General features: G+C 41.7%; 1 protein-coding gene across 1 annotated transcript; it reads left to right on the top strand.

The window, feature by feature from the left end:
* The first annotated feature begins 3,405 nt into the window (after positions 1–3,405).
* On the top strand, positions 3,406–22,816 carry inpp5jb (inositol polyphosphate-5-phosphatase Jb). Its single transcript, XM_003451707.5, has 13 exons — positions 3,406–3,888; positions 9,212–9,732; positions 11,407–11,514; positions 11,767–11,875; positions 14,724–14,840; positions 15,657–15,832; positions 17,121–17,232; positions 17,648–17,757; positions 17,951–18,146; positions 19,223–19,360; positions 19,472–19,555; positions 19,636–19,740; positions 19,874–22,816. The coding sequence occupies exons 2-13, from the start codon at positions 9,224–9,226 to the stop codon at positions 20,201–20,203; spliced, it is 2,094 nt and encodes a 697-aa protein (XP_003451755.1). The 5' UTR covers positions 3,406–3,888; positions 9,212–9,223; the 3' UTR covers positions 20,204–22,816.
* The last annotated feature ends 338 nt before the right edge of the window (positions 22,817–23,154 follow it).

Raw genomic sequence — 23,154 nt, 5'->3', positions numbered from 1 at the left:
ATTGGCTCACCGCAAATGTGACACACACAACCACTCCCAAACCAGTGCAACTTCACACAGTAATAGGGAGATGAATTAATACAGGCACATTAGTCTACCATGGTACACAATCCTCGTTGGACTATGTTTTCAAAGCAAGTGGTTACCTAGTGGTGATTTTAGGGATTCACTGTGTGGACCTTTTTTCATATGTAATGGCTTTGTGGACAGATGTAAGAGGATATCCCATGGCGGAACACTCGAAAAGATGCCTTATTTCCAAATCCAACAGGTATTGAAGATAAATGGTTCCATGTTGTGTGGATGCGAGGACAAACTGAATAAACTGAAAATGAACCTTTAATTGTTGAAATCAAAGACCGGACCAGTAAGTCCAGTCAAAAGTCTGGAGGAGCTACAATCATACTCAAAGCCAGGAATACACAGTGAGGCGTAACTGTAGACAAACTGAGGCTTTGAATAGACACATGAGGTAATCGGGGATTACTGCTGCACAGTGCTTTGTATACCCTTTGTACTGTACATACTAATCAAAGTCAAAGTCAACTTTATTGTCATCTCCGCTATATACAGTACAGTATACAAAGAGAGAGACAACGAGGCTCCGGTTACATCAGTGCAAAAGAAAAACAAACAATAAATATAAGAAGAGTAAGAAAATAAATATACACTTTAAGACTAGGAGGTAAAAGTATCAATAAGAATTTAAAATTGATAGTTTGAATTATTTAAAGTGACCTTGAAGTGATTTAAAGTGACCAATGTAGCAGCTTGTAAACATTGAAGAGAATTCTTGAGAATAAGGAGTGTCCTAGACTAAGGATTGTGCATGCTATATTATATTTTTTTTCTGTAGAAATGTGAAAGTTAAGATAAATAATTAACTGTTTGTTACAGGTAATGTTATGAAGGTCTAGTGTAGGTACTGTTAGCAGCTTCAAGGGGGCCATCAGCTAACCACAGTGCACGGCTTTTCCCAACAAGTCTTGGCCCTAAACAGCACAGACATAAACACACACTTAGTTTTTGACTCATGCATTTTTAAGGACCATAGAGACTCATGAGGTTCCCTCAGGTGTTTCCACAGGCTAACATGGAAGTAATTAGTTTTTTTCCCCTCTTTGAATAAACAGGTATTTATGGCGGTGAGTGCACTAGTTTCAAGTCTTTATTTTGACATATTTATATGCAGTAAATACAATAATGATAATTAGAAGTAATGATTAAATATTACACAAAGATGCATCATTATCACTGTATCATTGACCCATAACTAGGAAGTGAGTATATTACATGTTTAATAAGTGACATAAGGTAAAATGTGCAACATAGGGTGATGGTTTAGTTCATCAGGCAAAGCAGGTGACCCATATGACTTAAAACTAATTGGAATGGAATGGAATAAAACTATTGTGGTCTGACAGGAGGCTAAATCTTATGGTAATGCTGGGTTAGAATCTGGCCTGAGGCTATTTACTGCTTGTCTTTCTCCCTGCTTTTCATTCTTTTCTCCCCTGTTCTATTATAATAAAGCCGCTACCCATCAATCAAAAGTAAGAAAGGAAACTTAAGAAACCTGCCCTAATTAAATTATTTAGAATAGAATAGCCCTTTTGTGTCATCGTACATGTATATGAGATCCCAGCTGTGCTGGAATAAAATATAAATGGTAGATGGCAGGAATAAACAGCAAACAGGAGAAATATATACAACCAAGAGGAATATACACAACAATAAGCCAAAATGGTAAATGCATTTGTATAGCGCTTTTACTCAGTCCCTAAGGCCCCCAAAGCGCTTTACACTACATTCAGTCATTCACACACAGGCGATGGCAAGCTACATTGTAGCCACAGCTGCCGTGGGGCGCACTGACAGAGGCGAGGCTGCCGGACACTGGCGCCACCGGGCCCTCTGACCACCACCAGTAGGCAAACATGGTGGTGGTCACCAAACATCCTTGCCCAAGGATATTTGACATGCAGCTAGGAGGCAGCCTGGGATCGAACCACCGACCTTCTGATTGGTGGCGGACCTGCTCTACCACCTGAGCTGCAGCCACATCCGTACGATATTGATTGTAAATAAGGTTAGCACGTTGTTAAAGCAGGCCATAGAAAAGGCATCATGTGTGAGAACTATTGTTCTCACACATTAGAGAACAATAGTTGCTTGGAAGCAGTGCAGAGAGAAGACTTGGTCTGAGTAGAGTCCGTGTGTGAGTGGCCTGAGTGACGAGGGTTACTCAGGCCATGGCTCAGGTTGGTGAGACGGGTGGGCAGAGGTGGGGTGTGGGGGGCACAGTCTGAGTGGCCCAGGGGAAGAAGCTGTTTGTGAGTGTGAAGGTGTGGGACCAGGTTTTTCCTGTGATAGGAAGATCTGGCGATGGCCTCCAGGGGTGGCAGAGAGCAGCCAAGGATTTTTTGGTTCGTGTTAATTACCCTCTGCACAGTCAAACACCCAGGCAGTAGGAGAGCATGTTCACCACTGAGGAACCATAAAAAGCCGTTTATTGCCTTTTGTTGTTAATGGACACTGTAAAAAGACATCTAAGAGGAGGAAGAACAGTGCAGCAATCTATGGAACTCCAGCTAGTGCCTCTAAGCAGTGAGATGAGATCTGACGACTGTCAAAAATTGGTTTAAATAATAAGCCCTGCAACAGAGTTTAGGGGTCACCACCATCTCACCCTATCCCTAGCATCCTCCTGTGTCACACCTGTGTCCTGTGTGGCATGTCCTCCTTCACTACATCCATGAGCTCTCTCTGAGGTCTTTCTCTTTTCCTCCTGCCTGACAGCTTCATATTCAGCATAATTATATCCACACCAGTATATCCACTATACCTCCTCTGCACATGTCCACATCATCTCAGCCTCGCCTCTTGAACTTTGTCTTCAAGCCTCAGCCTGAGCTGTCCCTGTGATGTACTCATTTCTAATCCTGTCCGCCCTGCCTTTTTCTTAGTGTCACCAAAGCATAGGCACTACCACTGTTGACCTGCAATGACGCTGTTGCGCTTGGGGGCTGTGCCAAATCCTAAATCCACAAACAGAAAGAAGCACATCTGGGGGCTTGTTCAGCTGTTACTATAAAGAGCATTAAAATGACTCAGACACTGCTATTTGATTGAAAGTTAAAGGCATACAGCCCTCGCTAATTTTCTCCCACGCTCTTCAACACAGTAACCACCAGACGGCAGGAGTGCGCCATCATAGAGTGAGAATACATAGATCTGACATTCCTAATACACGTTTTTCATCTTTCTTTTCTTTCTTTTTTTTAAAACTTGCACCCTGACATTGTGCAGCATTTAGTGTGTTGTCGTGGCAAACAGTGTACATCCTCGCGGAAGCCATGTTTGCAGTTGCAGCCTAATTGCCCAGTGTCCTTTCTGGTAGTCGCAGTTCTGGCAGGCTCTGACTCACTCTGCACAGTAATCGTCCGCCAACATTGGCAGACAGCGGCTGCCCGTTTACGGAAGCGCTCTCGGTCACTCGCGCTCTCTCTCGTGCCGTCCGGGACGTTTTCCGTAATTTGAAGGGCACGGGGCACCGGCGTGCTGCAGCAGCCTGTGTCTTTAAATACAAGAAGGGGGAATGTGTTTCTGAGGCATGTAGCCTGCCTGGCTAAACCCACCTGCTCCTCCTCTCTCCTATCTCCCGCTGAGGAAGGAAGGAAGGCGAGAAAAGCGCTTGAGATGCCGATGGTTTCATCAGAGAGGCGACTGGAAATAAAAGTTGAGCGCGTTTCTTTTTCCCCCTTTTTTTTCTTTCTATAATTTCCTGTAAATTCACATCTTCCACCGGCGCTCCTGACAGACAGACAGACTCCCACATCTGCAGAACCCCAGCTCTTAAAAATCCTCTGCACAGACGATCGCAAACAGGTAAAGGTGATGATTAATGAGACACGCATGCGTTATGTTCTCGATAGAAACCTATTAGGAGCATTTGCGGCGTTACAACGATATGCTTCTGTTACACAACTTTCAGCTTTCCTTAAAACAGAATATACATAGACACGCTTGTGTTACCTTGACAGGAAGTGTGAATTGCTGTTACGCCTTAAGAGCAGCTGCAAAGAAATTCCAGAAACCTGACTTCCTTGCCCTGGATGTGTGCGTACACGTGCGCGCTACATCATTTGTTTATAATATGAAAGTATGATAAGACATTAACAAAAAAAGTTAAAATTCAAAACTGTCTTTCCACCCTTTGCATTGCCTTACACACGCACGCGCAAAGGCTCGTCATCTTTTCCACCCTCATCTCATAAATAAGGGCTCATAAACACATGCAGACTCAGTGTCTCAACTCAGATGTGATGCACAACACAGCACTGTTAAAACTGACCTTCATTCTCTTTTACAGCCATAGAAACTGTCCTTGAAGGAAGAGTGTAATTAGGCCAAGTACTCTGCTGCTGTTCTTGTTCCAGCCGAGGTGTCACAGCCATTTGTGGCACAGGAAATGTGAATATTTACAGCAGGCTTACATGCAAGATTCTAATGTTTACATACAAGATATCAGATGAATGAAAACCACTGTTGGCTTGTTAGGCATGTTTGCATATTACACACATGTGTGTTATGAATGTAGCATTATGAGGCAATCCATTCAGTTACTTAATCCCTTACATGTAATAGGAGGTATACACGACGGGGAGAGGGGGGGTGTCAGCTAGAAGCATGATAAAATGTCTCCACTCTGTAATGTCAGCTCAAAGGACTGATGACTGATTATTACTCAACGTTTTTGTCAGTGTTTACAAGCGATGCTGTGAAGAAGCAGTTGCAGAATTTTGTGATTTATTTCTGTTCCTTCGGCTCATATTTAAATACTGCTCAGGAAGGAAAATTCTGAGTAATGAACCAACGTCTCTGTGAGAGACCCTTTTGCTATCTTGCAAACATTAGTCCACACGGTCTGAAGCTGTTTCACATTCCTTTAGCTAGATTCATCTCAATTACTTGACAGTGTGCAACGAACATATGCATGAAGATTACTCGCTATATAAGATGCTGCTTTTGCAACATGGTGACCAATGTTCTCTATGGAGGGTCTTCGAAGCAGAAAGCTTTAGGAAGTGAATGTTTCCATTCGACTGATTTCTATAATTGGTAATGGACAGAACTGGAAATTGCAACTCACAACATAGTTTTGCAGTGCAGACAGCGCACCGTGTGTTGTCAGCACGTGTCTTAAGTGTTAGACTGTAGGAGAAATCATTGTGACATCCTGCAGCCCTGGCTATGACCTGATCAGAAAGATGCAGCCCCTTGGATACAGAGGAGCGATACTCAGTGGCATTAGGACCTGGAGGAGCCATTTACAGCTGTGGCAGCAGCTGCCGGTGTCGTTTCTGTACGGGTCATCATTAGTATCCCTGTCACAGGGGCATATGGCTCTGGAGGTTCTCAACACCAATGCACTGCATGGCTGTAACTCCAGCATTCAACACTAAAGAGGGCAAAATGTGATTGGCATGTCAGCTGGAATCTGTGTGTGAACAAGGTATAGGATAAAACATTGGCATTGCAATATATTTAATTCCTTCTCTATTCGATCCAAAACATTGATTTTTTTTTATTAAGCCATACTCTGAATGATTCCCCTGGTAGTTGGACTTATAGAGTCAGTATTCCATGACTCCTCACGGTGGCGTTTGTCAAATGAACGAGGGTCAGCTGAACAGACGTTAATAAACTTGTGGTGTAGTCGGGGGGCTTTGATGGTCAGCAAGGCAAAACAATTCAGAAAGCTAATTAAAGTCTTTAAGCCTGGAGGTGCTTGTATAGGGAATGCGTCTGTTATGTAAATACACCAGAACCACTTTTGTTAGACTGTGTGGCAAGCTGGTCACAGTAAATGAAGAGGCTACACTAAGGACAATCTAATATCCTTGAAATGCGCGATCTTCTTAAGGGCAAAGAATTCAAATTGCTGGATCTAGAAGAGATCTTGCAAGTGAAGTAGATTTTTTTAAGGCGTTTTTTTTTTGGTCACTTACAATGTTGAACCTGGAGCAACATTAATTATGATGATGTGGGAACAACACCAACACAAGGATACCAGATCGCGTGCACAGTAATGTCAGTGGGGCTGTGTGGTTACATCAGATTAAATTTAGAAGAGAAGCAATTAAGAAACTTTAAAAATTCTACTAAATGACTCTTGTCCATAGGGCCTGAGGTTTTCCATGTTCACTGGTCATTATACTAGATACAACTATTCATATAAAAGCAAACATCTAATCAGCAAATCACATGACAGCAACTCAGGGCATTTGGTTATGTCAAAGGTCAAGACGACCTGCTGAATTCCAAACCAAGAATCAGAATGGGGAAGGAAGATGATTTAAGTAACTTTGAATGTGTCCTGCTGACAACAGGAAACTGAGGCTACAATTCACAAAGGCTCACAAAAATTGGACAACAGAAGATTGGAAAGACATTGCCTGGTCTGCTGAGTCTTGATTTGTGCTTCAACATTCAGATGGTAGGGCCAAAATTTGGTGTAAACGTCATGAAAGCATGGATCCATCCTGCCTTTTGTCAATGGTTCAGGCTACCGGTAGTGGCGTAGTGTGGGGGGACATTTTTTTGGCACACTTTGTGATGCTGTCGTGTCAAAATGGATCAAAATCTCTGAGGAACTTTTCCAGGACCTTGTTAAATCTGTGTCACAGAGAATTAATGCAGTTCTAAAGGCAAAAGAGGTCCAATCAAGTACCAGCAAGGTGACCTTAATGCATTTGCTGTTGAGTCTATTTCTTTCAGCTGTAATTTTAAATAATAGCTCAACTGAAATAATTTCTAAACTAAAAAATGATAATTATAATAATAGTGAAAAAATACGTAATTCTGCATTTTCTTTACACATGGATATTTTTTTTCTTATATCATGATAAGTGTGGGTAAGATACTGTGATTGGCTTATTGGGAGTTAATTGGTAGATCCCAAAACTGGTGTCAGTACTGTAATTCAGAGCCAGTGGTTTAAATCCCTCCACCCATCCATCCAGTTTTGGGTCATGGTTGACCTCGAGCCTATACCAGCTGTCATAAGGCAGGTACACCTTGGACAGGTTGCCAGTCTATCACAGAGCCACTACAAAAGATAAAAGTCAGTGTGTGGAAATAGAAGAAAAAAATAGTGTGTGACTGTCATTCAAAACTGTATAGTCAGTGAATCCCACCAAAGAAGCCAAGGAGGCTGGTTGGAGCCTGCTGTTTGGGTTACACCACATCCTTCCTGGCTCTCTCAGCTCTCACCCCCTCAAGAGGCTGCATGTAAACACTATGACACATTTGTTATTATCAAATCATTCCACTCTCTCCTCTGTGAACGTGAGTGGAATAAAAATTGGCAGCCTGTCGTAATTGTTCCCAGAAAGGCAAATATTTGGCTCTTCCTCCGTCATGCATGAAGGAAATGAGAATGTTAGAAAGATGAACTGAACTCTATTTAGATTTTCAGCCTTCTCTCTCATTTCTCATTTTTCCACATCTCTGAGCACTTGAACATACTTTACCACTGATTACAATCTCCGTATGGTTGTTGTGACGGTGGCATTTGACGTCTTGCGTTGATAGTGACAGTGAGGTGGCTGACTGGGAGAAAATGACACAGAGCATCTCTCAAGGGTCACCTTTTAGTTCAGAAGGGGTTAAGAGAGGAAATAAATGGAGCATTTTTAGCTCAGGAGTAGTCTACATCCAAAAACTAAGCAGTTTGGTGTCCATACACTAAAGGTTGGAAGCCGGAACAACAGAATTTGGGGAAGATGGGGAGCGAAAGGATTAGAGAAATGGAACGATAAGAGAGCAGGGGGGGATTAAAGCCTGGAAAAATACACAGTGCCAGAGGGAAGTGTGAGAGGATCAATTTGGAGACATTCTGCAAAAAGACTCGGTGCTGTCGCTGAATGAAGGGCTGACTCGGTTGGCTGTTCCTCCCGCTGCCCTCAGCTCGTTTTGCATCCACCCACTCCCACGTGTGCTCACTCACCCTCCTCCTTCATGCTCCCCCACCCGACTAAATGTCATACATGGATCATAAGAATACTTTATGCCCAGTCAGGCACCAGGTTATTGGTGGACTGAAGGACCAGCATGTTAATGAGCACATGTGGAATAAAGAGGTTACCCTCTTCCCTGCGTTAAAGCCACAACCTCCTGCTGCTCAAGGTCATGTGAATAAATACGAGGGAGCTGTGTTGCCTCTGTGTCCCCAATGATTCCTGTGATTTTCACCCAGACGGTTAGGTTTGTCCTCACCCTCACTACCACCACCCCCACACATGTTACACTTGAAACGCCACTGACTCGCAGATCCGTCACCGTTTTGTGCCCAAATCAGCTTTTTTTTTCCCCCAGCTTGTCCCCGACCTGTCCCTGAGATTTTTACATGGTGCTCATTTTTTGCACTTAGATTAAAAATTGTCATTTAAATGGGACTTCAGTAGCTTTTGCTGCTTTTGTATTTTATCAATCCACAGCCGAGAAACGCAAATGAGATAAGGGCAATGATTGAATACGTTGTTGCGTGAATAAATGGCCTATTTGAATTCGTTATTTATCTCTCTGCAGCTTCCTCTCTTTGCGTTGTTGCTGTTGTTGTTTATTCTGGGCTGTTGCTTTTTGCTCTTCTGGACCATGCAGCGGTTCCTCGTGTTAGTGTGTGACAGGTGCTTTGAGCTGATATGAACTGACTGAGTATCTCCCTGGTTACTGGAGGACGGGCAGGCGGCTTAGGTAGAAGCAGAGAGGATGATGAACTGTGTCCAGGCTTTTATTCACAAAATGTCCAATCCTGTAGCCACAGTAAGACAACATGCCTCTTTGTGTCTCGTTATGCTTTATGCTCTTTATTCTGTTATGTGAGTTTTGTTTCGTCATTGTATTCGGTACATTCAGCTGTTTCCAAGGCCATAAGAAACCAGGTAATTGAACATTCATGATGCGGGGAGCCAGAATGACTCACTCAGTTGTTCTGCTGGGTCAGTCTTATGACGGTCTTTTAGTCATCAGCTGAATTGGTGTGTCATTTGTTAAAGAGGCTACAGGTTGTGTTGTTCAGTGTTACAAGTTCATTGTGTGCTTTGTTAGCTCCATTTATTACACAGCGTTATATTTTCTAATATATGCTCTAAAACACAAATGTAATGTGTGCCATCTGAGCTAATACAGTCTGTTTTTGTCGTCACAGAAATCTTAAGAAATGGACCAAGATAATCCGACCCAGCTGCAGAGCTCAGAGGACAACCCAAACAACGAAGCAGCAGCTGTAACAGCAACTTCAGCTACGCCTTCAGATACGTCAGCTCCTGCCACCGACTCAAGCACTGGCCAACACGCAGTGCCTGCCAGGCCTCGGCGGCCCCAGAGGACCGCCAGAGTTGAGGGCTCTGTAGATATCTCTGAACTCAAAGCCGAGCCCAAAGCAGAACCCACTGCACTGCCTAACCAGGAGGAGTGCGACCCTGATGGCAATGTGGCCAGTCATTCCAAACCCTCTTGCCCTTCAGCAGTCAAGCCCTCAGGAGAGTATACTGGGCCTGGCATTAAGGCTGGTCCTAAAGGTCCAGGCCACCACCCAGTAAGAGCTGCCTCCGTGCCCCACCCATCTGCCAGCAGGCCTGTGCCTCATCACCTGAACCCTCATGCACATAGAGCTCTCTCTGTGGCAGGTACAGCTGACACTCAGGCGCAGACTGTGGACGACTTCAGGCAAGTTTCCCCTGTGTGTGTGTGTGTGTGTGTGTGTGTGTGTGTGTGAGTGTGTGTGTGTGTGTGTGTGAGCATGCCTCTGCAGGCCCTGTCCTGCCCAGACAGCTGAGACAGATTAACTGTGGCACACATCACATTTATTTATATTCATTGATAGTGACACTGGAAGGTTGCGATTATAGTAAACATGAGGCCAAAGTGTGGCGAGTTTTTGCAGAATAATGTCACAGAATTTTTATTATTATTGTTTCTGTGCCACAAATTTAGGAATAATGGCCTGAATTTTGAAAAGTTTCATTATAGATTTTTAATGTTTTTATAAATTACATAATAACCCATTTATGGAGTGAAACTTCTTTCTGTTAAACCTTTCTGCTAAGGGTAATATATTTTTACCTGAATGGCCTTTGTGTCTGTCCTGACAACTGGATGTCTGAGGTGAAGCCTCGCAATTAAACTGTATCAACCGACACTGATGAATCAATGACCTTGACGATATTACCACAATCAGATACACAAGTTCATCCTCACATCCAGTTGGTAACTCTCACAGAAGCCATGTTATTGAAGTTGCTTTGGCCTAGTCACAGTTGCTGTGCATCTGCAAGCCACTTGGCAACCCACCTCCACCCCACTGCACCTTTCTTGCTGTGTCAGGCTCAATAATTGTTGTTGTTGATGCCTGGGCTGTTTTTACTTGCTGTGGCTTCAGAAGGATAGCAGCAGAGCCATAACACCAAATATCAAGGTTGTAGTAACACTGATTTAAATAAGGTTTAGAGTAAGGTGAACTATTTAAAAAATAAAAATGGGAAATAATAGAGGCAGCAGTGACCTGTTTTATATCTGGTCATAGTGAAATGTAGATTAGTTCTCAGGGGATCTTTTTTTATAGAAGCACAAAAATTAAGCAAATGATAAGAAGTTCAATGAAGATGAATTTAATGATAACACTATTAGATGCTGAGCACTGTAAAAAGCAATTAGTCCCCCTGCATTAGGAAGAGGTTTCATACTTATTGGTATGCTTAAATGTTTTGATATGTAAAATATTGTATCAGATTATGAGATCCTTTATTTAGGATAAAGAGAGGTGACTGTATCCTCACCACATCTTACACCTTTGGATTTATTTGGCATATAAAGTAGAAACTTTGTGATCTAGGCATGCTATACTCCATTAAATCCATTTTCTCAGTATTGCATGTAACTGGATCCTGGCCCAGTGTACACTCTGGCTGAGAGACAGGGTTTACCCTGGAGATCTCTAGTCTTTTAAAGAGCCAATTAGAGCTACAAAGATAAACATGTCCTCACATTTACATTTATATGAGTGATTTAGGTTTTATTTACTTTGTCTGCATGTCTTTGACTGGCCCAGGTGCTGGGAACAACATTATCAGTTTGTCTGTTGCTGCTGGCTTTCAGTGCCATTTATTTTTATAAAATGAGTGACTTTGTGAAGCTAAAGTAAACCTGTGCTGTGTTAGTGATTTGTAGACGATGTCACATAATATTGAAAGACGGTCAAGGCTTTGCATTGTGGTGAAACATTGACTGAAAGGATTCATGTCGGTGTGATCTGCTGTTGCGTTCACAGTCTGTAGGTTGTGACACAGGTGAGTAGGAGGTGAGTGCTTGCGAGAGTTATTATATAACGTCCTTTTCCATCAGGGTGCACATCATCACTTGGAACGTGGGTTCAGCCACACCACCCGATGACATCACTTCTCTGCTCGGGCTGAATGTGGGTGACGGAAACACAGACATGTACATCATCGGGTGAGTGTTTTGCCTCGGCTAGCTCGTTTGTTCAGCATTAAAGCCGATTCGCCTGTTTATGTGCACGTCAACGCTGCAGACAATGCCTCTAATGAGCAGTCAGGCCCAGATTTGAACGTCTCTCTCTCCCTATGGAAAAAACAAAAGCGCTTTGATTACATTATCAAAGCACGCTCTCATTAGCTCCTTTTCCTTGTCTGTCTGCTCTTGACCCTTTTACCCTGTTCTGTGTCTTTTTTGTTTTTCTTCAAGGCTGCAGGAAGTGAACTCAATGATTAACAAAAGACTGAAAGACGCCCTCTTCACAGACCAGTGGAGCGAAGTCTGCATGGAGAGACTCAGCCCCTTTGGTTATGTGCTGGTCAGTAATGGCTTCTGTTGTAAACACATATGCACACTCTTATGTTGAAGTGCTCAACAGCTTCGATGTATCGTGGGATTCCTGACGAGCTTGCCGCTTCTTACTCTCTCAGCTCATTTTGTTCCCTGAGCAACGGATGGGGTGATAATTTGCTAGAAGCATGTAATGTCAGCGAATTTGTTATCTCATCCTGTCTGCCAGGCTGCTAATGTCGAGCTCTTACTGACTGTCGGTCTCCCTTTGTGAACCTTCAGACCTGTGCTCCTCTTTCTCTGTCTTTCTGTATCACTATAGCTACATATACCGATTGTAGGTGTACTAATATAGAAGATGGGGATAAGTACAATCTTAAGATCTCCAGTAGGTTTCATGTGTAACAAAGAGTTAAGAAAATACAGATTAGTTTTATTAAATTTGCTAAAATGATCATCAACATTTATTTTCCATCATATTTAATTCCAGTACGCCCATAGACACAGTCCCACACACCAGTGCACACTCTTCAGTCTCTCCTTATAGACAGCGTAGGAAAGTCAGTCTGAGTACAAGTAGAAAAAAATCCATGTACAGTCCATAAAATCCAGAGATAAGAGTAATGCAAATCCACAGTTTATGATGAAAAAGATATTGTCTTTGATGATGAGAAGAAATTACCCAGCAGCAGGAAAAAAAGAGAGAGACTCATCGTTGGATGATCCCCTCTGATCTTCAGTAAGTTCAGCCCACTGTTATTTCCACAGGTCGCTTTATTTAGTGGCTTGTCCTCAGTCTCCTGAAGCCCCTTTTGCAGTATTTCCACCTTTATTTTTTTTAACTCCTGTTCCAGGCATTCACCACAAAATAAAATGTACTACTATTATAGCTCATAGACGAGATGTAATGATGCTGTAAAGATTAATCATAGTTAACCACTGTTTTAATAGGAAAACAAAAGTCAAGAAACAGGATTCTTATGTGGAATAAGTGTTGTGCACATATTTCTAGCATATATTTAATGTTGTTTCAAAATCAAATAAGACAATAAAGGAATAAAAACATTATTGTCAGATAAAAATTAAAACCTTTTGATTTCTTTTGTGTTGTTTGTTTGTGTTTAACGCTGCGGTTGGTGTTTGTCTGGCTGGGTCTGCAACAATGCTTGGCTCAGTTGGCATGGTGAGCCAGGCTGCGTGAATCAGCTGTCGAGTTGAAAGAGCTAGACAAACGTCTCCCAGGGTGCTGTTTTATTTTTGGATCTCGTTGTTGTCAGTGTTGATGGGCCTCTGACAGTGTGACTGATGCTGTCCTCGGGCTGTTTCGCGGTCCTGCTACGTTAGTTTAAACCTTGTTAATAATCATCACGATGTGACCTTTTTTGTGTGTTTCTAGTAGAAATCTATGCCGTGAACAGGTCGGGGATGTTGTCAGGCTAACAAGTAAAGTGAGATGCACGATTGTGGCAGTAGGAAGCTGTTTAGTCATGACATGGTGAAAAGAAACGTAGTAACAAGACACACCGTCTATACTTTCTGCTTTGAGATACTCTGCTCGCTGTGACTCATTGTTGGGTTCAAACTGACTGCTACAAGCACAAGAAAGCCTTTCATTGCAGCTTACAACACATTTTTTCCGGCCATTCACTGCACGGTTCCTGCTGATGTTCACCATAGTTCCTGTACAAGGACGCTACGATTTAAGTGCACTGAATAGGAAAGGCAGTCTGGCCTTTCTGGCCTTTCTGATTGCAAAGTGGTTTAATCCACTAAATGCAAGACTTTTCTTTTTCTGTGTTTCTGTGTCCATCTCTGTTAGAGATGATTAAGAATCCACTGAACTTTTTCCAAATAACATCACACTCACAGCTCATTTCTTTAGTCATGTGTGTGCTGTACAAGGTCAAAGATACGCTGCTGGACTAATGGCCCCTCTCTCTCTCTCTCTCTCTGCCTCTCACACATTTGTCTTTGGGCTTTAATGTCTTTTCTGTGCTTGGTCAAAATGTGGCTTGGCAGCCTTCAGCAGATTTCTGTGTTTTGTTTTGTTTTTTTCTTTGTTAAATTATGATGATGGGAATTTCTGTTCATCCAGAGTGTATGCAGGCCAAGGTACCCTCTCCTCAGACAAGTGCACGCAGACCCGATCGTTATGTGTCCTCACACAAATCACAAAAAAAAGAAGTTGGTCCACTTTACGGTTCACTAGAATCCATTATGCAACAGCCAGTTAGTGTGCAAGCAAGAGGATCTCCTGTCACGTGGAGATGTATGCCTCCATTTCCACCCGCGGGGCATTTCAGGCTGGGTGTGATTGTGCTTCTTCAGACTGTGGATGGGGGTTGGGATGTGTGGACAACTGGAGAAGGCAGTGGGGAGGAGGCATGAACATGGGAAGGCTTGACATCTCGTGTAAATGGCTCGTCTAGTTTAACTTTGCATGTCACATTCCTCACTGTCTTGAAATGAACAAAAATAGCACCAGAGGTGCACTAATGTCAAATCCTGCATATTATCATGAAGCGCTTGGTGGGATGTTGAAGGACTTGGAGAAAGGAAAGGGCCAAGTATCAAAGGTTTTAGTGGGTTTTTAACCTTAGCAAGTGTAGATGCTGTAGCAAAAGCTGCCCGGGGCTTCATGTGAAGTCGTTGTTGAACTAGACCACATGCTCCTGCAGGCCAAAATGGAAATGCAAGTTGGTAAAAAGAGGACGAGTGTGAGGGATGCCAGGAGATTTTATATTCATGCTGTAAGCCTGATGTGCAAGTGAACTTTACAGCTGCTCTCCTTAGCGAATTATGCAAAGCGTGTCCTCATAACTCTGCTGTCTATTTACATTATCCCGTCTAATTCTTCATGGCTTTCTCTTCTCTAGGTTACATCCCAGCGGATGCAGGGAGTGTTACTGCTGGTTTTTGCCAAATATTTCCATCTGCCGTTCCTGCGTGGAGTCCAGACTGAGACCACTCGCACAGGCCTGGGGGGTTACTGGGTGAGATGGCTACTGACACTTTGTTGTGACCAGCACTGCGTTATGGAAACTTCCCACATGAAAACAAAGCACTACAAAGAAGTGCACTATGTCTCGGTTTTATTTTTAGGCTGGTATCTCTTTCCCACGTACCCTCATATAGATATGGGACACACCAAATATCTGCACATCAGCTCTTGCACTTTGTTAGTCAAATGTAGCTTCATCCAGTTTTATGTAAATAAAGAGATAGATGCTGATATCTTGCAGCAAGCTGTTATTAACATTTGGAAAAGTCAAGCATAACAAAAATGAACCAAAGGCAAACTGCTGACTGGAGTTATATTCCAATCTAATAATTTTTTAATGTGTTTTAAGCTTGAAAAGTAAAATATGTTTTTACCAAAAAGCAACTGCTTTACAGCAGTTTTGTCAACAAGCAGTTTTCTTTAGAAAGGAGGTTAGTTGCAACATATCTACACACACTTTTACTTAAAGTAAAATTCTCCTTTTATAAACTCAAATAACAACCATGTGCACTGCGGGTTTTATAAAGCACCATCTTTGGTGTTTTTGTGGGTCAGAACAGTGGGAAGTTATGTGCCGACTCATCTTGCCCCCACCTCTGTGCTCTCTGCTGTTATCATTAAATATTGATATTGTTCCTCAGTATTCCTTAACGACTGAACTTCCTGTTTGTGGCTGAGACACGTATTCAATACAGTGGAAAATCCCAGCATATTAATTACTGTCCTTATTGGCTTTTTAATCACTAATAACATACATTGAATTCTTTTGTTTCCAATTAATTTCTCTTCTGCGTGCTCCTTGCTACAGGGGAATAAAGGTGGAGTGAGTGCCCGCATGTCAGTGTACGGTCACACCATCTGCTTTCTCAACTGCCACCTCCCGGCTCACATGGAAAACTCAGATCAGCGGATGGAGGACTTTGAGAGCATCCTGCAGCAGCAGCAGTTTGAGGGCCAGGCTGCCACTGGGGTTCTTGACCATGAGTATGTCAGTTCGCAGAAACACAGAAACTTTAGGTTAATGTATAAGCTATGACAAAAAGTCAGACGCTACTTATTCGCTCTATTACGTCAGTCCATTAGGGCTGGAACAGTTGTAAAACCCCAGAGTTTGACTTTGAAAAGGCGGGATCAACTTCACCACTCCACAGATGGAAACGGGAAATCCCACAGAGCACACATTAGTGAGGAGGTGTTAAAATCGTATGTAAAGTTTTCACAAGACTCTCTGCAGTCTACCTGTAGAACCACCTTTAGCAAGAATAACATGAAGTCATATTTGTCTGTATGACTTTATCCGTCTCTCTCATCATTGTGGAGGAACTCTGGATTGGTTTTCTTAACATCGTTGCTTCAGTTCATTGATGTTTGCAGGCATTCATTTATGCACAGCTCTCTTAAGGTCTAGACTTTGACTGGGCCATTAAAGTAGATTTTACTGCTGCACTTCAGATCATTGTCCTGTTTCATGACCCAATTGGGGCCAATCTTTAGCTGTCAGACTCAGGCCTCATATTTGACTTGAGAATACTTTGGTATACGGTGGAGTTCCTGTTCAGTTCAGTGACTGGAAGGTGCCCGGGTTGCAAAACTGTGCTTTAGATGTTTGATGTGTCTGGTTTGTGGTGCCGTGCATTAATGCTAAACATCAAGGAAATTGTTACCGAAAGTGTCGTGAAATTTGTCATTTAACGTGCTGACTGGAGCCTGGGAGAGTCTCGGGTGTAGCTTTTGGGTTTTCTGCACTTTCTCTGAGCGTTGCACAGTCTGATGTTTGGGTCAGTTTGCTGGAACATCCACTCCTGGGAAGATTGCGGCATTGTGTTAGCATACACTCGAATGATCCAGACCTGCAAACTCATGTAAAATTTGATTGCAAAGTGGGCTATAATTTGATGAGGTTACCCACTGTGGGTGTGAAGCTGTGGCATCTGTGATATGATGAGTGGTAAGGTTGATTTTCTCGCAAAGTAAAGAAATCTAGTACCATAAGAAATATCTTTCTTCTTGTAAATTTATGATTTTATAACCTGAAAAAAAATCTACACTGTTTTTTCTTATAAATTTTTAGGTCTTGTCCAGATATTTGTGTTTTCTCTGAATATAACCTTCATCTCCATCCTCAGGTTTTTTCCTCTGTATGTATCTGTAAAATCAAACCTAGCGTTGTTTTTCCATGCTCATGGTTCCTGAGGAAAATAATTACACAGTTGTTGAGGTAACTTAAAGCCTCACATTTATTTGAATTCACAAAACTACTCCTTTTTTTCAGTGTGGTGTTTTGGTTCGGGGATCTTAATTTCCGCATCGATGACCTGGAGATGCAGGTGGTCAAATCAGCCATTGATAACAACAAATTTTCAATATTATGGGAAAAGGATCAGGTAAAACCAAACATTTATATGTATGCAATTATTGTAGCTCAGTGCATCTGCATGTGGCCTTCCTCAGAAGCATTAAAAATAACTTGTACTCATCTCATAGCAACTGAGTGATTTTTTAAAATATTAATATATATATTTTTATATGTTTTTTAAAAAGGAGTGTGTATATTGAAATTCTATCCATGTTTATTTTTGTTATTATTATTTCAGTGCATTCAGCCTGAAATAAGTGTAAAACCTTATAGAGAAGTTCTTTAATTTATGAGAAGGAGAGCTGAAATGATGTTAGTCAGGAAGTCATGCAGTGTGTAGGGAATGCCACTAGAGGGTGATACAGAACCACACTGTTCTCATGAGCAGCATCAGTAATTGTTGAAGGTATTTGATGTCTTCTGACTGGTACTATGATTTACAGCTGAACATGGCCAAAGACAGCGAGACAGTGTTAGAGGGATTCCAGGAGGGACCGCTGAAATTCCCTCCTACCTACAAATTTGATGTTGGAACAAATACATACGACACAAGGTTGGTGACGCCGGGGGTGCTTTTATGAATTCTAGGCCACTAACCAGATACCTTTCAAACACGTCCTCTGAACGGCTCTTGCTGGCCTAGAGGAATCATTACAGTTCCTCTTTTATTCTCCATCTAGTGGTTTCAAACATGTTGTTATTTTTTTGTCATGCCCCATGTCTTTTTATTTCTGGAAACATCCCAGTGGGAAGAAACGTAAACCAGCTTGGACTGACCGGATCCTGTGGCGTCTGAGAGCCACGGCACCTGCTGGTGCAGGGAAGCGTGGCTCCATTTCAGGGCTGACGAGCGGCGCCAAAGTGACGCAGCATAACTATCGAAGTCACATGGAATTCACCGTCAGTGACCACAAACCAGTTTCCTCCATCTTTACCCTCCAGGTGAGAAAAACTAGGGTATGTCTGTGCAGGCTCTCAGTCATGGTAGGTTTAGGATCGTAGGGTACATTATGAGGATGATTTTGACCAGTATTAGGCCTTTGCATCTTTGAAATTATTCTGTAGTTGATTTTACAATAAATACATATTCTATTGCTAATCTGAGTAGTTTGGCTAGAAATTTAGCATATTTATGATAAATTTAGACAATGAAATAAAGAAAATATTTAATTTGGAGCGGGCTTTTGATACCAAACTTTTTTTGATTAATAGAGTTCATATATCTATCTCACCTAAACAGGACCAAACAGGACTTTCCTCCGCTCTGTCAGTTATTTGCATCAGGTTTGTGTAGAAAAATGCCAGATAGCTGTTAAACTAACAGCAGCTAACTGCTCTGTGTTCATAGCTACTAGCAAAGTAAAGACTGTGACATTGAAGATAGTTCTCCAAACCTTACCACACAATCACATTGACTAAATCAAACCTATTGGTGGTTATTTTAAACTGATATTACACATAGGTTTTGATTAGACTCAAACGACGACTGTCTCCTCAGCTGTGCCCTAATCTCCTGACTACAGTGACCCTGAAACAAACGATTGTAAATAACTAAAATTAGCTCTTTAACTCTTACCTTTGCTTTCATATTGATTTTGCTGTCCTTCACCTACTCGATTACACCATTATTGACCTTTTCCGAGTGATATAAATAGAACTGGGTGTACTTCTTTAGACTTTTATCCTGGTGATACGGATTTCTCCTCACAATACATACATGTGCTAAAGTGGAGCTTTTGCATCGACTTTGAGAATTTCAATAGTGATTGAAATTTTCATCTCATAAGTGCCCAAATCTGCTGGTTGTTTAAACTGTTTTAAGAAACAGAAGTATAACAGGCTTCTAATGCAATGCTGTGGAGGTCCAGGATAACAGAGCAGTGTTTTTAGCCTCCACTGACAGGCACATGACTGACGTTTTAGATGAGGCTGATCCTCTGCTCTCGTTATCCTTTAGGACATCGTGGAAACCAAACAGCACTTTGGTACTAAATAACTATGGTACGTGTTCTTTGCAGTTCCCATACAAGGTGGATATTCCCCTGGTCACAATCATAGTGGACGATGAGTGGAACAGTGTTGCCGATGCCACAGCGATATTCAAACTGGCACCCAACTACTCTCGCAGTTCTTGGGACTGGATTGGACTTTTCAAGGTAACAAACCAATACGTGAAATTAATTCTACAACAAGTAGGTTCAACATGACGAGTATTTCTGTGTGTTAGTGATTTTACTGATTTCATGATGTTGCTGCTTCTCCCATAGGTGGGTTTCAAACACTACAAAGACTATGTGGGATATGTGTGGGCCAAGCAGGAGGAATCGGATTTTCTTCGACAGGAACATCAGGTAATCTGGATGCACGTAGGCTTCAATACAAGGATAATTTTCTTTCACATTTAATGAGCGTCTTATCAACTGATTTCCAGGTAACCTTTACTGAGGAGGAATTGCCTAAAGGCTCAGGAGACTTTATCTTGGGTTACTATAGCAACAACATGAGCAGCATTGTGGGTGTAACGGAGCCATTTCAGGTAATTGTAACCCACTGCTTGCTTGAGGTTGAAACAGCCAAATGCTCTTCCTTTTGGTGTTCTCATCTGCATCTGTACTCTTTTTATTTCATGTTTTCCACTTTTACTTACACTCTTTTCCATCTGTCTTCAGATCGTGCTTCCCACCTCAGGTGATGACACGAGCTCTTCAGACAGCTCTGATGTCACTTCAGAAGATGACAGCACTGTTGTCATGAAGATGAGGTCCCGCAGTCCTAGCCCACGTAAGGGCAAGCACCGCGGCCATCCCAGCGGCAGCCGCAGCCGCTCCGGCAGTCCTTACCAGGCCCAAATGAAAGAGGTCGATGTCACCAAGGCTCCTCCACCAAGCACCACTGCAGAGACAGACTGCAAGTCCATAGGAGGCCCAGCAGAGGGCAGTAGCAGCCACCTGTCTGGTCCTGAGGAGCAAGAGAAAAACTCACAGGATCCAGGAGTGTGAGCCTGGCTGTGTTTACAGCTCACATAAAAACCCGTCGTGTCTTTAAAGTCATGCATCCACCTCACTGTAAAGTTTCTGTAGAGAAAATTTACAGTTTCCGATGCCATCCTTTTCAGGAATAGCCATCTGGTTTGTCCAGGAGGTTTACTTTGCCTTGGGTTGTTTCAGTAAGCTGTGCACATACATGTCTTTTTATTTGTAAACCCTTCACTCTGCTGTGTTTCTTCTCTCTTCGTCTGTTCTCAGGTGTGGTCAGCACAGGGAGCTGACACCTTTCATGAGAAACTACTCAAGGATTTTTGGTCACTTAATACTTCATAGGAACCATCTTTACTGTTTTTCGACAGTGCTTTGATGTTCCTAGCAGTCATGTCAGCTCACTACATATAAGATATTAGGATTACAACTTATACTCGACACAGATATTCCACATAATTCACTCAATGTTTGCTGTAATAATGGATCCACTATAGAATAAATCCTATCATACAGATAAGATTTAATTCAAAAACAATCCATAAAGTCATCACCAGCTCTGGAAACAGTCACATTATTAGTTTCTGCAATCGGAGACAGATGTGCAGCATACAGTTTGACTTGGTGATGTGGTTCTAACCTAGCACACATTATACTACAAAATATCCAGGGAGCATTTCAAATGATCCACCAGTGGGAATAAATTCCCTCGAGGGTGCGTAAAAGCTGAGCAGAGCCAAAGTACGCGGAGCCTGTGATTCAGGGGACTCGGACACTAGCCACGGTGTCCGAACAACACACACCAGTGTAGAGTGAATGCGAGTGTAAGGACGTTTAAATAGACCGCCATGTCGGCGCAGTGCGTATGTGATGGGTGTGGGAGGCTAGCTGTCAGCTGACACAGCATAGCTGCCTTACAAAAACTAGCTAACTGATTGCTGGCCACTTACTGCTGGACCAACTGTGGCAACGCCTACAGCAATACCTGACTCACCATGAATTGCTTTTACACACAATGCTTGGTGTGAGTTAATGAGCTGTACTGCTTTTGCTCACAGCAAACAGCTGTTAATTTTTAAGCAAATTAACCCACAACATGAAAAACAAAGCACTTGTTTGGATTTTTTATTTTATTTTTTTGCATGGTGTTTAAACCCCAAATCAAGAAATTTCTCATCTGGATATCTCATAAAAATGTGAGCAGGAACTCTACTGTGTAGAGCCACCACAGTGGTTTGTATTGTACTGTAGGTAGTATAATACAAAACTGACGTGCTCCACTTTTGTGAAATATCATGTTATTCATTTATTTTCTATATTAAAGAAGTGAAGTGGTCCTATCAGATACTTTATTTTCACTCAAATTTGATGTTTGTTTTCTCTCTCGCTCAGATCCTCCCTTAATGATCCAGGTGATTAGCTGACAGTGACAGTAGTCAAAATAGTTGTGTTGCATTGCTACTGTGTGACCTATTAGACACTTTATACTGTTGAGCAGTTAGTATAGGACAGTGTATACTACTGTAGCTGTAACTCAGTGTGTGTGTGTGTGTGTTTCTGGAAGTCTGAATGTGTGTATGTTTTGGATGGTGGAGGCGTGTGTGTGTGTGGCTGAGGCAGTGAATGGGGTCTGTCTGCATGGTTTGCTGCTGTGGACATACTGTACATTCCAGTACTGTGGTTTTCTGTGCCGTAAAGTGCTGTTTTTGACTTCCCTTGTCATAATAGTGGCTGTGAAAGTTGTTAGAAAAACTTGGTAAGGACAGTAAAAAAAAAAAATTACTTAAGTGTATGTATTAGGTGATAAACTGCGGAGTAGTTATACTTGCTGAAATCTGGAGCTGTTTGAAACACTTCATTGTATTTAAATGTAATTCTTTGGTTTTAAAATGGGGAAAAAAATCTATTGGACCTTTGTTGGAAATAACATGTGTAAAGACAAGTCTCACATTTTAGATAGTGTAGATGATCATGTTCTGTATTGCAGTCAATGCCAGTGACTATGTATTGTGAAATATTAATGAAAACTGTCTACAGAATGTTATTATTTTGTAATTTATGTGGCAACAATAGAATAAAACATATGTAAAGGATAAATATGAAGTATGGTAGAAATTATCAAATAGGAGACAATCTATGCCGCAAAGATTATTTTACTGAAATTCTGTATTTATTTTCTTATTTAAGTGTGAAATGAGCTTAAATTCTGCTGGCCAGCAAGGGAGCGTTATTTCTACTGAAACAATATCACAGAATATTGATAATGATTATTTTTCTTTTTTTGACAAAGGATGATTCTCCAGTTCACATATTAGTAATTTCATATCAAATTCTGCTTTCACTGTCAGACGTGTAGATTGTTAAATGTACAGGTGTTCGTATAATTGTGAACGAAACTACAAAAATACAGCAAGCCTGTGTGATCCTGTGATTGTTGGCCTAGGATGATGGCTTATCACTGATCGTCTAATGACAGAAGCAAGAAGTTTGTTAAAGGGTTGCTTGCTTTGTCCTCCAACCCAGAAACTAGTGCAATACTGTCCAAAGAAATAATATTCTCCCTTTCAAGTTGTCGGTCTGTTTCTTGCATTGTTTCATATTTAATATCATTGTATTAAAAAATGTGTAACTATCTTATCATGTCTTATGGGTCAGGTTAATTAGCTTGAATGAAAGGTGTTTGTTTTTGTTTTTTCTGAAAGCTGTGTCTATGGGAGAGATAACACAGAGAATGATACAGACAAAAAAAAGAGTTAACTTGCAAAATACATTATAAAATGCAGTACCACAGCACCATGCATAAACTACCTGCTTTTTTTTTTCTTTCGACATTGGTTGCTTTTTCACTCATTTTCAGTCCAAACTTTATCTTGACCATTTTCAGAAGAATGTATTTCTGTTTGAGACTCTTAATACTGCCTTATGAGTCATTCAAAAAAAAAAGAAAAAAAGGGGGACCTTACTCAAGGAATGAA

Source organism: Oreochromis niloticus, linkage group LG12, assembly GCF_001858045.2.
Source record: "Oreochromis niloticus isolate F11D_XX linkage group LG12, O_niloticus_UMD_NMBU, whole genome shotgun sequence".
In the NCBI taxonomy this organism is placed as follows: domain Eukaryota; kingdom Metazoa; phylum Chordata; class Actinopteri; order Cichliformes; family Cichlidae; genus Oreochromis; species Oreochromis niloticus.
The sequence above is the reverse complement of the archived record's forward strand: the minus strand, read 5'-3'. Positions and strand labels throughout refer to the sequence as shown.